This window comes from Lynx rufus, unplaced genomic scaffold (assembly GCF_022079265.1).
Source record: "Lynx rufus isolate CCGP_SWC_20201006 ecotype Redwood Valley unplaced genomic scaffold, mLynRuf1.p SCAF_18, whole genome shotgun sequence".
Taxonomy (NCBI): Eukaryota; Metazoa; Chordata; class Mammalia; order Carnivora; family Felidae; genus Lynx; species Lynx rufus.
Window position 1 is genome coordinate 1983671 of NW_025814832.1, and position 14898 is coordinate 1998568.

The following is a 14898-nucleotide window of genomic DNA, read 5'->3' on the forward strand; positions in this document are numbered from 1 at the left end:
AACTGAGGAGTCAAGAGAGAACTACACATACAACAGTAATAATTGTGTCAAGATTATGCAAGGAAGCAAGTGAACTTCGCAGAATACATGTGTATATGCATACCTAATATCATCAAGAAGATAGTTATACAAAACATGCTTCCCCTCAATACACACCCAGTCTTTTTTTCTTTCACCACCCAGTTGATGTGTGTTTAAAAAGCATTAACTGGGGCGCCTGGGTGGCGCAGTTGGTTAAGCGTCCGACTTCAGCCAGGTCACGATCTCGCGGTCCGGGAGTTCGAGCCCCGCGTCAGGCTCTAGGCTGATGGCTCAGAGCCTGGAGCCTGCTTCTGATTCTGTGTCTCCCTCTCTCTCTGCCCCTCCCCCGTTCATGCGCTGTCTCTCTCTGTCCCAAAAATAAATAAACGTTGAAAAAAAAAAAAAGCATTAACTGACTTTTAAAAATAAATGTTAATATAAGCCAAAGACAGACAACTGGGAAAATAAATCTGTGAGAAGAAGGAAAGGAACAATATACGATTTGCATTTCAGGCTTAAGGAAGTGACTTTTACATTATTTACCATGTTAGTATATCTATGCCACTACCTCCTTCAACAGAACATAATTTGAGAGTTGTGTATAAATAGATACACGTATACAGGGGAGCTAGATGGAAGGTAGATTGACAGATATTGCAAGATAGATAAAAACATCAAAGAACAATGAAGTCCCATGTCCTGAAAGTTTCACAGCCACCTTAGTGATGCCTTAACCTTGTTTTTCTTAAAATCTCAGCATTTAAAATTAGCAATTAATAGTTGAGAGGAAGAGAGGAGGGGGTGTATGAGACACTGTGACAGAAAAAAAGGACCTCTAAAAATAAATCCAACCAAATTCCACACATCATCATTCTCAATAGTAGTTCCTAAAGTGAAGGCCAGAAAGTAAACAAAATGATTCCATTACAGCCTCTCAGGACCTACTGCAGAGAGTTAAAGGAAGAAATGATTTCTCATCCATGAGACTGAGAAGCAGAACCTATGACTGGTATAAATGATACCGTTTTCACATTAAGATAAATACCCGTGAGGGCCCCAAATGGGAAACTTGGAGAGAGACAAGCGAAATACAGTTAAGGGGATTCCAAATAGTTAAAAGGTACAAATTTAAAAGATATGTAAATTCACAAGTCAAGAGAGTGCAAAACGTAAGATGTGAGAAACCACCAGATAAACTATTAACAGAGAACAGTGTATCATTCTGATTAAAACAGGCATATGAAGTATCTTTAAAAGGCTATCTTTAATCATTTTTTCAATCACATACTTTACTGTAAGAATTGGAACTATCCTTTGCAAGAAGCAACTATCATGAATGACATTTTGAAAACTCCCTTTAGTCCCAGATTAAATTTCTAAACACTACTCAGAGGCCTGATACATATAATCAGCACGTGTCCTCACACAGTAGCTTACCCATCCCTGAGCTCCCATTCTGTTGCTGGGGCTTGCTGGCTGGCGGGTTGGCTGCTGAGGCCGGAGAAGGAACTACCTGCTGCTGCCCGTGTCCTGAGAACCCAAAAAAAAGACAACTTTAGTGCAAATAATTCAGCTTAAAAGATTTCAACTTAAGCAGAAGAAATACTGCAAGAAAGTGTAATTTTTTTATTTCGTTAGACTCTCATGGGTCAGAATTCATGCTGTTGCATTCAACTGCATGCAGTCAATTTGGTAGGGGTTCACTTTTGTTTTCATTATATGAAAGGTTGGCTCCATTCACCTTTCACCTGTTTATAATTGATAGCTTTCAGTTTTAATGAGATTCTCCCCTAAGGCCTTGCCCATTTCTCCTGCCTGAACCTGAAGTCAAGTCACTGGGCTGAATCTGTGACATTACCACTATTTCCATAGCAACAAATCGATGTCATCAACAGAACTGTGTTCACGGCAGGATCTATCAGAAGCAAAAGCTGGGTGGTAAGAAAAACCTAAAAGCAGTTCAATTGTCTCTGAAGTGCTCCTGCTTCAAAGGAAAAGGAGACATTCAGAAAGGATTCTACCCTTTCCCTCCCAAACAAAGCCACCTTATTTTGAAACCGACAGTTGGTGGAAAATAAGAGTTGAAACAGGCTTAGGTACCGTGAAGTGCTAGTGAACTGTCACAGCAGGGAGAGATGAGATGGGGTTCAGAAGCAGGTGTGTCAAGGAAACAGGAAGATTAAAAGGAAAGGAGGGGAAACGAACATGTCTCTCAAGCAGAAAATAAGAAATACCATACCACGAGAGTATTTATTTGCCCTTCACCCTTCCTACAAATGCTTTAGGAGTTGAAAAATGTTAAAACTGCAAAATATACCTAATGTAAAAAAAAACAATAGATTCATGGAATTTGATTTTGCCTTTGTGGCGGGCACTAATTTAGGCTGTTCACACAAATACAGCTCAAAAAGATTTCCTAGAAAGTCCTACAAACAAACATGGTGAGCACTGCTGAAAAGGCTCCCCACCCACCACCTTGTCTCTGCCTTCTCCAATCACTAGGCTTATTCCTGCTGGGCTTCCCAAGGCTGTACCTCGAACGGGCCTATTACACCCTGACTTCATTTCCTTCTGCCAATATTCTCTTAACTAGTATAACAAAACGAAGAGTTAACCGTGCCATTCGAGTAAAATAAACTTAGCATAAAATTAAAAAGGTTAAAACAGAATTTCTTATTCTTTAGTTCTTCCTACGGAGAGAAACATTGAGACCTTGCTTATTTCTTTTCTTTAATCCCAATTACCTATTTCACTCATTCCCCCCTCCACCTCCTCTCTGGTCACCATCAATTTGTTCTCTGTGGTTGAATCTATTTCTTGGTCTCTTTTTTTTATTTTTCTTTCTTAAATTCTACACATGAATGATATAATATGGTGTTTGTCTTTCTCCTACTCAGTTCACTTAGCATTATACTCTCTAGCTCACTCCATGTCGTTGTGAATGACAAGATTTCAATCCTTCCATAGCTGAATAACATTCCATCGTACATATGTGCATACACACACACACACACACACACACCCCACATCTTCTTTATCCATTTATCTATCAATGGACACTTGGACTGCTTCCATAACTTGGCTACTGTAAATAATACGGCAATAAACACAGGGGTGCTTGTATCCTTCTGAATGTTTTTGTATTTCTTTGGATAATACCTAGTAGTGCTATTACTGGATCCCAAGGTAGTTCTATTTTTAACTTCCTGAGGGAACCGCCATAAGGTTTTCCACAGTAGCTGCCCAGTTTGCATTCCCACCAACAGGGCAAGAGGGTTCCTTTTACTCCTCATCCTTGCCAACACTTGTTTCTTGTGTTGTTGGTTTTAGCCATTCTGACACGGTATGAGGTGATATCTCATTGTAGTTTTGATTTGCATTTCCCTGATGATGAATGAGTGATGTTGAGCATCTTTTCATGTGTTGGCCATCTGTACGTCTCTTTTGGAGAAATGTCTGTTTATATCTTCTGCCTGTTTTTTGGCTGTTGAGTTGTACATATCAGTTCTTTATATAGTTTGGATACTATGCCTTTCTTGGGTATATCATTTGCAAATATCTTCTCTCATTCCCTAGATTGTTTTTTAGTTTTCTTGACTATTTCCTTCAGTATGCCAAAGATTTTTATTTATAAACTGTAGTCCTAACAGTTTATTTTTGTTTTTATTTCCCTTGTCTCAGGAGACACATTTAGAAAAATGTTGCTATGGCCAATGTCAAAGAAATTCCTGCTTATGCTCTCTTCAGGTCTCACAACAGGTCTTTAATCCATTTTGAGTTTATTTTCGTGTATGGTGTAAGAAAGTGGTCCAGTTTTCCCAACACCATTTGTTGGAGAGACTCTCTTTTTCCCATTGTATAGTCTTTCCTCCTTTGTTGAAGATTAATTGATCACATACTTACGGGTTTATTTGTGGGTTTTCTTTTCTGTTCCACTGATCTGTGTGTCCATCTTTGTGCCAGTACTATACTGTTTTGATTACTACAATTTGTAGTATAACTTGAAGTCTGAAATCATGATACCTCCAGTTTTTTCTCTTTCAAGACTGCTTTAGTTATTCAGAGTCTTTTGTAAACATTCCACACAGATTTGAGGATTATTTGTTCTAGTTCTATGAAAATTGCTACTGGTATTTCGACAAGGATTGCATTAAATCTGTAGATTGCTTTGGGTGGTATAGACATTTTAACAATATTTGTTCTCCTAATCCAGGAACATGGAATGCCTTTGCATTTCTCTGTGTCATCTTCAATTTCTTTCATCAGGGTTTTATAGTTTTCAGGATCCGGGTCTTTCACCTCTTTCATTCAGTCTATCCTAGGTATTTTATTATTTTTGGTGCAATTGTAAATGGGGTTGTTTTCTTAATTTCTCTTTCTGCTGCTTCATTATTAGTGTATACAGATTTCTTGTACAATGATTTTGTATCCTGTGACTTCACCAAATTCATGTATCAATGCTAGCAGTTTTTGGTGGAGTCTTTAGGAAAGTTTTATTTCTTCCTTACCAATCTGGATGCCTTTTATTTCTTTTTGTTCTGAGAGACCTTACCTACATAGAAAAAAAGAGCCTAGATTTTTTTTTTTAAGTAGACTTCACACAGGGCTTGAACTCATGACCTTGAGATCAAGACCTGAGCTGAGATCAAGAGTTGGATGCTTAACTGACTGAGCCACCCAGGTTCCCCAAGAGACTAGATTATTGATAATGAGTTTTTGGGATACTTTTTAGTTTTTCCATCATCTCTGAATTTACCAAGTGTCATATGAAATTGCATGGGAAAACTGCCCTTCTTTGACAATGTATCTAGTGATGGAACATTTTGAAATTTTAAAGTAAACTGTTTCTTAAATCGGTAGGGAAAAATAACTGGAAAAAATAAAACTATACTTACTGGGGCTAAGTAACTGGAAAAAATAAAACTATACTTATGTGCTTCAAGAAATATATTCAAAAGAATCAAAAGATTTAAATATTTAAAGATGGAGCCATAAAAATATACAAACTCCAGTCCACCTAGTTCCACTGTTTCAAACCCATCTCAAGTCCCTTCTTCAGTATCATGCCTGCTTCTTCCAGTATCTTGCTGAATAGGACATGGTCATGGGATCATGCTGATCTCTTAACATTTAATTTCTATCACAACATAACCAACCTTTATGAGGTAACTAGAGTGATCAACTTACAGCAACAGAAAACACAACAGTGTTTAGTAGGGACTGGCAGGAGTAGGGAATGGGGGATTATGGTTTAATGGTTCAGCTTGAGATGATGACTGAAAAAGTTCTGTAGGGGTGCCTGGCTAGTCAGTCCTGTCAGTGGAGCATGTGACTCTTGATCTCAGGGTTGTGAGATGGGGCCCCATGCTGGGTGTAGAGATTACTTAAAATAAAATGTTAAAAAAAAAAAGTTCTGGAGATGGATGGTGGCAATACTTGCACAACTATGAATGCACTGAATGCCACCAAACTGCACTTAAAAGATGTAAATTTTTTTCTGAGTATTTTACCATAATTTTCAATAATATAACTTGCCTATTTACCTATTCTAGGTTGAACTTTTTTTTAGATATTTTAACATATGAGTTAAAGCATTATTTTTTTTTTCATGCTAGGGATTTTTAAAAATGTTAATTCATTTTCGGGGTGCCTGGGTGGCTCAGTCAGTTGAGCATCCGACTTCGGCTCAGGTCATGAGCTCATAGTTTGTGAGTTTGAGCCCCATGTAGGGCTCTGTGGTGATAGCTCGGAGTTTGGAGCCTGTGTGTGTGTGTGTGTGTGTGTGTGTCTGCCCCTCCCCCACTAGTGCCCTGTCTCTCAAAAATAAATGTAAAAAGGGGGCGCCTGGGTGGCTCAGTCGGTTAAGCGGCCAACTTCGGCTCAGGTCATGATCTTGTGGTCCGTGAGTTCGAGCCCCGCGTCGGGCTCTGTGCTGACAGCTCAGAGCCTGGAGCCTGTTTCAGATTCTGTGTCTCCCTCTCTCTGACCCTCCCCTGTTCATGCTCTGTCTCTGCCTGTCTCAAAAATAAATAAAACGTTAAAAAAAAAAATTAAAAAAAAATAAATGTAAAAAAACCTTTTTTTAAAATGTTTATTTTTGAGAGAGAGCATGCGCATGAATGGGGGAGGGGCAAAGAGACAGAAGAGGACACAGGATCTGAAGTGGGCTCTGGGCTGACAGCAGGGAGTCCAATGTTTTCCCCTCTTATTTCAACTATTTGGAAATATTTTATATTTGGGTAAGTTGTCTAGCTATATACTTTGCATTTCTCTATTTTTTTCTTATCCTTACTGGAAATGGGGGTGAACAACTTAAATACCAAACTGGTATTTGAAAGGAGAGTGTATAAGGCATATGGTAAAAAGTGGGGTTGGGGGGTGCCTGGGTGGCTCAGTCGGTTGGGCGGCCGACTTCAGCCAGGTCATGATCTCGCGGTCCGTGAGTTCGAGCCCTGCGTCGGGCTCTGTGCTGACAGCTCGGAGCCTGGAGCCTGTTTCAGGTTCTGTGTCTCCCTCTCTCTGACCCTCCCCCGTTCATGCTCTGTCTCTCTCTGTCTCAAAAATAAATAAACGTTAAAAAAAAAAAATTAAAAAAAAAAGTGGGGTTGGGAGAGAGAAGATTTGATAGATTATTAGCAACTGCAAATGAAATACATATATTTTTTAATTATCTAAATTTAGACTGGCAGACATTTAAACGTGGATGACTAGGATTTTTATGTGTGTTCAGCGGGAGCTTCTGAACAAAGACCAGCTGAGTCCCTCCCAATACTCTGGTAGCTGTTTCTCCAGCAGCCATTACTCTAGTTTAGTTGGTTTACTGTAACCAACAGTATTTTGTGGGGTTTTTTTAAGTCTATTTATTTTTTTTTTTTTTAATTTTTTTTTTTCAACGTTTATTTATTTTTGGGACAGAGAGAGACAGAGCATGAACGGGGGAGGGGCAGAGAGAGAGGGAGACACAGAATCGGAAACAGGCTCCAGGCTCTGAGCAGTCAGCCCAGAGCCCGACGCGGGGCTCGAACTCCCGGACCGCGAGATCGTGACCTGGCTGAAGTCGGACGCTTAACCGACTGCGCCACCCAGGCGCCCCAAGTCTATTTATTTTGAGAGAGACAGCATGAGCAGGGAAGGGGCAGAGGTGGGGGCGGGGGAGAGAGAGAATTCCAAGCAGGCTCCACGCTGCTAGCTGTGGAGCCTGACACGGGGCTTGAACCCATAAACCACCAGATCACGACCAGAGCCAAAACCAAGAGCCGGACGCTTAACCAACTGGCCACCCAGGCACCCATATTTTGTGTAATTTTGTTTGCTTATTGAAAATCCCCAACACCAAAGGACGCCTGCCTGGGTGGCTCAGTCGGTTAAGCGGCCGACTTCAGCTCGGGTCATGATCTCACAGTTCGTGGGTTTGAGCCCCGCATTGGGCTCTGTGCTGACCGCTCAGAGCCTGGAGCCTGCTTCGGATTCTGTGTCTCCCTCTCTCCCTGCCCTTCCCTTGCTCATACTCTGTTTCTCCCTCTCTCAAAAAATAAACAAACATTTTTTAAAAAGTGTAATAAATGTCTGGTGTGTGTTTACAGGTACTAAATCTGACGCCACACAGAACTACAGTATACAAGAAGCTACAGCAGTTATGCTAGCACATCAAAGTGGTTTTTTTTTCTTTTTATTTAAGTTTACTTATTTTGAGAGAGCAGGAGAGAGTGCCAGCGGGGAAGGGGCAGAGACAGAGCCAGAATCCCAAGTGGGCTCCGAGCTATCAGCACAGAACCTGATGTGGGGCTCAAACTCAGATCATGACCTGAACCAAGAGCAAGAGTCAGATGCTTAACTGACTGGGCCACCCAGGTGCCCCTAATGCCTTTTTTTCTTTTTAAGTTTATTTATTTATTTTGAGAGAGAGTGGGAAAGAGAGCACATGTGCACAAGCTTGGGAAGGGCAAAGAGGGAGGAAAAGAGAGAATCCCAAGCAGGCTCCACTCTGTCAGCACAGAGCTCAATCCCCTGAACCGTGAGATCATGACCTGAACTGAAATCAAAAGTTGGACACATAAGTGACGGAGCCACCCAGGCACCCCTTTTTCTTTTTTTCAAGTAAGCTCTAGGCCTTGAGCTTGGGCTTGAACTCAGGACCCCAAGATCAAGAGTCGCGTGGTCCACCAACTGAGCCAGCCAGGTGACCCCAAAGCATATTTCTTTCAATAAAAAATTGACAGAATGTTACTTTTTACATTTTAAGGGAGATTAGTAAGGAAGCAGATACAAAACAATTCCATGGGAGCTAAAAAGGATGGCTGATTTGAACTTGATGAGGTTGAGAACCAGAGGAGAGTATAAAGGGTGGGAAGCAAGGGATTTGTCAGGATTCAAAACGACAAGGTGATCAATCCCAAAGGCAAACTGCAGATCCCAGATAAAATCCAATAGGCGATCTAATTGTTATAATTTCTTATCAGTATATAATTTGCTGGTACAGTCAATTACACTCATTGGATTCTCAGACTCAATAAAGCACAGTGTATTTAACAAGACACCAATTAGGCTATATTAATAACAGCTACAATCTTTGAGTGCTTACTATGCACCAGGTACACGGTTAATCTTCAGGACTATGACAAAGGCACTATTACTCTCTTCATTTAACAGATGAAAAAACTGGGTTAAAGAGGGCAAGTAACTTGCCCAAAGTCACACAGAGCTAGGAGGAGGCAGAATCCAGTCCTGATCCACGTTTGTCTGACCAGATCCACCCACTTCACCACCATCCAGTTCATTTTTAATTGTAAGCAACCTATTCTGGCAGCCAAAACTCCAGTTATATAGAACATAACTAATAACCGAAACATCTAAGTCACCAATCTTGTTAGGGCAATCTTAAACTCCTGCATTGGCCCACACTTGCAAATCTGGCACAGGAGACAAGAGACAGTCCTGATACCAAATGGATGACAAGAGTCCTGGTGCATTCTAAATTGCAACAATCGCCCTTCAATTTAATGCGCTGCAACACAGCTGCTGACCACAAAACCCGAAATTAGTCCACGGCTAAATGAAAATCTTTCTAAAAACTGAAATTATACCCCCAAACAGCAATACAGAGAATCAACTGCTAATCTTCTGTTTTGTGCCACCTGCAAATGAAACCATACCACTAAGATGAATCAAGGTCCTAATTCTTAGACTCTTTTGCTCTGTGCTAGCTTTAACCACTGTCTCTGAACCAGGGGGAAACAGGACATTAAAAGACTCTAGCAGGGCGCCTGGGTGGTTCAGTCCGGTTAAGCATCTGACTTCAGCTCAGGTCATGATCTCACAGTTCGTGAGTTCAAGCCCCGCATCGGGCTTTGTGCTGACAGCTCAGAGCCTGGAACCTGTATTCTGTGTCTCCCTCTTTCTCTACCCCTCTCCCTGCTCGCACTCTGTCTCTCTCTCTCTCAACAATAAAACATAAAAAAAAAAAAAAAAAAGAAAAAAGAAAGAAAAAGAAAGAAATACTCTAGCTTCTCAAGTTACTTGCATTTACACCTATCATTTTTATTATCATTATAATGGTACATTTGGCTGACTTAGTTGGTGGAGCATGCTACTCTTTTTTAATAACTTTAAAAAAATGTTTATTTTTGAAAGAGAGAGCGTGAGGAAGAAGGGACAGAGAGAGAGTGAGACACAGAATCCAAAGCAGGCTTCAGGCTCTGAGATGTCAGCACAGAGCCGAACATGGGGCTCGAACCCACGAACTGTGAGATCATGACCTGGGCCAAAGTCAGATGGTTAACCGACTGAGCCACCCAGGTGCCCCATGGAGCATACTACTCTTAATCTCAGGGTCATGAGTTCAAGCCCCACATTGGGTACAGAGATTATTTAAAAAACTTTCTTTTTAAATATATATCAGGAGCACCTGGTTGCCTCAGTCATTTGAGCATCCAACTCTTGATTTTGGCTTAGGTCATGATCTCACAGGTGATGGGATCAAGCCCCACACTGGGCTCCACTCAGCACAGAGGCTGCTTGGGATTCTCTCCCCCTCTCTGTGTCCCTCCCCCACTCATGCTTGTGCTCTCTCTCAAATAAATAAACATTAAAAAAATTTTTTTGGGGCGCCTGGGTGGCGCAGTCGGTTAAGCGTCTGACTTCAGCCAGGTCACGATCTCACGGTCTGTGGGTTCGAGCCCCGCGTCGGGCTCTGGGCTGATGGCTCAGAGCCTGGAGCCTGTTTCCGATTCTGTGTTTCCCTCTCTCTCTGCCCCTCCCCTGTTCATTCTCTGTCTCTCTCTGTCTCAAAATAAATAAACGTTGAAAAAAAAAATTTTTTTTTAAAAAAAAAATTTTTTTAAATATATAGTGGTAAATGAGCCACCAGCTGAGAAAAATTAGCTAACAACCACAGAATATACAGAGTAACAAAAACTCAATTTCTACTAGCAAGTACCTTCTTAACAACCAGAAAAAGAAAAAAAAGTCAACCCATTAGTTAAAAATTCCTGTTGGCATAATATGATCGGAATAAGGCTGAAAAAAGTTCCAATTTCTACCTTTCAATAATAAATAATGCTAGTAACTATGTATCATATAAGAAACTTAAGTCTAAGTAAAATAATGTTATAAACACTGTAGGTACGCAGTAGTAATATACACAGTGACAAAAATATATAGTGATAGATATGGGAGTTTAAAATCATCCAATCCAATATTATATGAAACATGAATTACGTTTGAAGTTTTATTTCTCATGTTTGGAAAATTCTGTTAAGTATCTGTACTTAATGTGGTACTAGTTCCAAACAATTTCAATGCACATTTTGTTAATTCCTCTGCCTATTTCCCAGTTGGGTTTAGTCAATTAATTTCACAGCTCACCTGATATGTCACAGGTTCTGGGTTAAGTGCTTGGAGGATACAAATCTAACTTTACTTCCCTCCTCACTAGTAACAGTTTCCTTGCCTTCACAATAGACAATTAGAAACCATTTGTGTGAAATACACCACAATGCAATAGCCACTGTAACAAAGCTATTTCCACCATGGCCCAAGTAACAAAGTGTTATTGATCTGGTTACAATGAAATTCAATAGCAAATAATCCTGGACAGCAAAATCTTCCCTCATCCCTCTGCACTTTAACAGGCCCTGAAGAAAAAGAAGAGCGAGCGGAATGGACTATTGAGACAAAGGAGTTTTTCCGCTAGTTCTATAGTCCTGACCCCAAGCGATAATTACCTTTCAACCCTTTCTTTTTTTTTTTTTTTTTTTTTTTTTTTAAATTTTTTTTTTTACGTTTATTTATTTTTGAGACAGAGAGAGACAGAGCATGAGCGGGGGAGGGGCAGAGAGAGAGGGAGACACAGAATCGGAAGCAGGCTCCAGGCTCTGAGCCATCGGCCCAGAGCCTGACGCGGGGCTCGAACTCACGGACCGTGAGATCGTGACCTGGCTGAAGTCGGACGCTTAACCGACTGCGCCACCCAGGCGCCCCACCTTTCAACCCTTTCAACTCCAGCTTTATCTCAAATACTTTTCCCCTGAAACACAAAATGTCCACAGCAACCACTCAATTAAATACAACATAAAAAACATTAGAAATCTGGACAAAGGTGATAAAGTTGGGCACAATGATCTCTCTCCCTCAACCCTTCTGCATCCAAAGATTTCATAGAGATGCTAAACACTGTTTTGTCCTGAAAGCTTGAGAAGATAACCAATGTGCTCATTTTAACAGAACTTTACTACTGCAAAACAAATGTGATGTTCCAGCTTAAGATTTTAGGACTTTACCTACATAAGCTTCAGCTTTCCTTCTCCAATTTATTTATTTATTTTTTTTTTAAGTTTACTTATTCATTTTTAGAGAGAGAGAGGCAGAGAGAGAGGGACAGACAGAATCCCAGGCAGGCTCCACGCTGCCAGCACCGAGCCCAATGTGGAGCTTGAACTCACAAACCCAAAGCAGAAATCAAGAGTCAGACGCTAAACCGACTTAACCCAGGTGCCCCCTTCTCCAATTTAACATACCAAATTACTATGTTTTGTATAGGTAAACATTAAAATCTAGAAGGGTCCATTTTTGGAAGAAGCACAATTAACCAAATTTTCCCACTTCTAAAAATCATACAGAGCATAAAGGAGAATGAATACATACTCTACACACAAACGCCCCACATAGAGACTACATCTTTAGTGAATTGAAGGAGCAGAGAAAACCCATCAATTCCAAATTACATGAAAAGTGAAGCTCAAAACACCATAAATCAAGAAACCAATTCTAAGACAGAAGTGGCAATCATGATTTAAATATAGAAAATGTAATTGTGTAGATACTAGAATAAAACATGGGGGCACGTGGGTGGCTTAGTTAAGTGTCAGACTTCGGGCTCAGGTGATGATCTCACGGTTAGTGAGTTCAAGCCCCATATCCTGCTCCCGTGCTGACAGCTTGGAGCCTGGAGCCTGCTTCAGATTCTCTCTCCCTCTCTTTCTGCTCCTCCCCTGCTTGCGTTCAGTCTCTCTCGCTCTCAAAAATAAACATTAAAAAAAAAAATCTTTTTTTAAGTAACATTTGAACATATTCAATGGCCATAGTAAAAGGTAGAAGGTTGGTGGTGGCCCCTGGGTGGCTCAGTGGGTTAACCGTTCAACTTTAGCTCAGGTCCTGATCTCAGTTTGTGGATTAGAGCCCTGCGTTGGGCTCTGTGCTGACAGCTCAGAGCCTGCTTGGCATTTTCTCTCCCTCTCTCTCTCTCTGTCCTGCTGCCGACCTCTCTCTAAGTAAATATATGTAAAAAAAAAAAAAATGGGTGAATATTTTAATAACTTTGGAGTAAGGAAGGCCTTCCTCATTTTTTTTTTTTTTAATGAAAAAAAATTTTTTTTTAGGTAGGCTCCATACCCAATGTGGGGTCTGAACTCACAACCCCAAGATCAAGAGTTGCACGCTCTACCAGCTGAGCCAGCTAGGAACCCCTAAAGACCTTTCTAATGATGGTTCAAAATTCCAAAGTCATTTAAAAAAGACTGGAAAACTTAACCTCATAAAAACAGCAACAAAAAAATTGCTTGTGGCAAAAAGCCACCATAACCAAGAAGGCTTTTTATAACTCCTATCAGAGACAAAGGACTAATCTCCCTACTCTTTAAAGAACTGTTAAAAATGGAGAAGAAAAAGATGAACAACCCAAAAGAAAAATGGAGGATACACAGTTCACAGAGAATCAAAAGCCCTCAAATATTTAAAAGGATGCTCATCTTGCTGAGAATACAAATTAAACACTACACTGAGATCTCAGCTTTCATCTAAGAGACTGGTGAAAATTCAAAAGATTGATAACGTACTCTGTTGGTACAGCTGAGAAGAAATTAGTACTTTCATGCACTGCTGGTGGGAATGCAGAATGTCACCATGCTACAGAGGGGAATCCTACCATATCTACCTACCACTGATGCATTTATCCACTGATCCAAGCAATCTTATTTCTGGCAACCAAACCACCTCTGTCAATATACCCACATATGTACAAAGTTACTCACTGCAGTACTGTTTTCATTGCTACAGCATGCAAGCAAGCCATAATGTAACAAGGCTGGTTACACTATGGAACAGCTACACAACAGAACACTCTTTAATTGTTTTGTTTTGTTTTTTAAATAAGGAAGATCTCTAAGTGTATATACATGGAAATATCTCTAAGCTAAAAAAAATTTTAAAGCAGTATCAAAAAAGGGAAGGGGCACCTGGGTGGCTCAGTTGGTTAAGCATCCATCCGACTTTGGCTCAGATCATGATCCCACAGTTCATAGGTTCAAGCCCTGTGTCAGGCTCTGCACTGATAGCTCAGAGCCTGGAGCCTGCTTCAGATTCTGTGTTTCTCTCTCTCTCTCAAAAATAAATAAACATTAAAAAAATGTTTTTAATAATAGAAAATTTTTAAAAAGGTAAGATAATATACACAATATCCTACCTTTTGTGTAAGCAAACTGGAGCACAGAATAAAAATATATAATATTTTTATTTGGTATATATTTGCATAAAGAAACACCCAAAGGATAAAAAGAAACTACTAAAGTTGGTTACCTATACAGGTCAGCAGTGGATACAAACACGGCATTAGCCGGCGACAGGGGTAGCAGTAAGATTTCCCTAAATATATAATTTTGTACTTTTCACTTTGGAAACATGTAATTATATTATCTATTCAAAAGTTGCAAGGAAATTAGTGTTTATAAAAAACAGATGTCTGATTATCTTAATTATATTTCCATTTTTTAAATTATACAAGTTTGGGGGCACCTGGGAGGCTCAGTTGGTTAAGTGTCCCACTCGGGATTTTGGCTCAGGTCATGATCTCATGGTTCATGAGTTTGAGCCCCACATCAGGCTCTGTGCTGACAGCATGGAACCTGCTTGGAATTCTCTCTCTCCCCCCTCTCTACACCCCCCACTCGTGCAGGCACACTCTTTCTCTCAACATAAATTAAAAAAAAATAAAATTATACATGTTTTAATGGACAAATATACTAACATGAATTAGACTACTTCTGATTATATATACACACAGAAACATTCTTATAATAGATTCAACTCACACACTCTATTAACTAAAATACAATTTTCGTAATAGGCAAAAATTTTGATATGAAGGTTAATCTTTGAAGGTCTGGGTACAGTGGAAAGCATCTTCACCTGGAAATCAGGAATAATGAGTCTCATCTGTTGAAGCGACTCACCTGCTGTGTAATTTTTAACTTGCTCTGCAATCTTGGCCAAGTCACTTATCACCTCCTTCACTTTCATTCTGTCTTATGATTAACACAACTGATCTCTAAAACAGTTCCTTCTATCTCTTAACGTTCTGTGATTGTGCAGCAGGCCTGAGCATCT

At 40.2% G+C, this 14898-nt stretch overlaps 1 protein-coding gene across 2 annotated transcripts in view; it reads right to left on the bottom strand.

Moving 5' to 3' along the window:
* Nucleotides 1-14898, bottom strand: part of RPA1 (replication protein A1) — a 75226-nt gene that overhangs the window by 21693 nt on the left and 38635 nt on the right. For both annotated transcript variants that reach the window (XM_047080618.1, XM_047080617.1), the window contains exon 6: nt 1459-1551. In XM_047080618.1, the coding sequence (XP_046936574.1) occupies nt 1459-1551 (93 nt within the window). The remainder of the gene's footprint in view (nt 1-1458; nt 1552-14898) is intronic.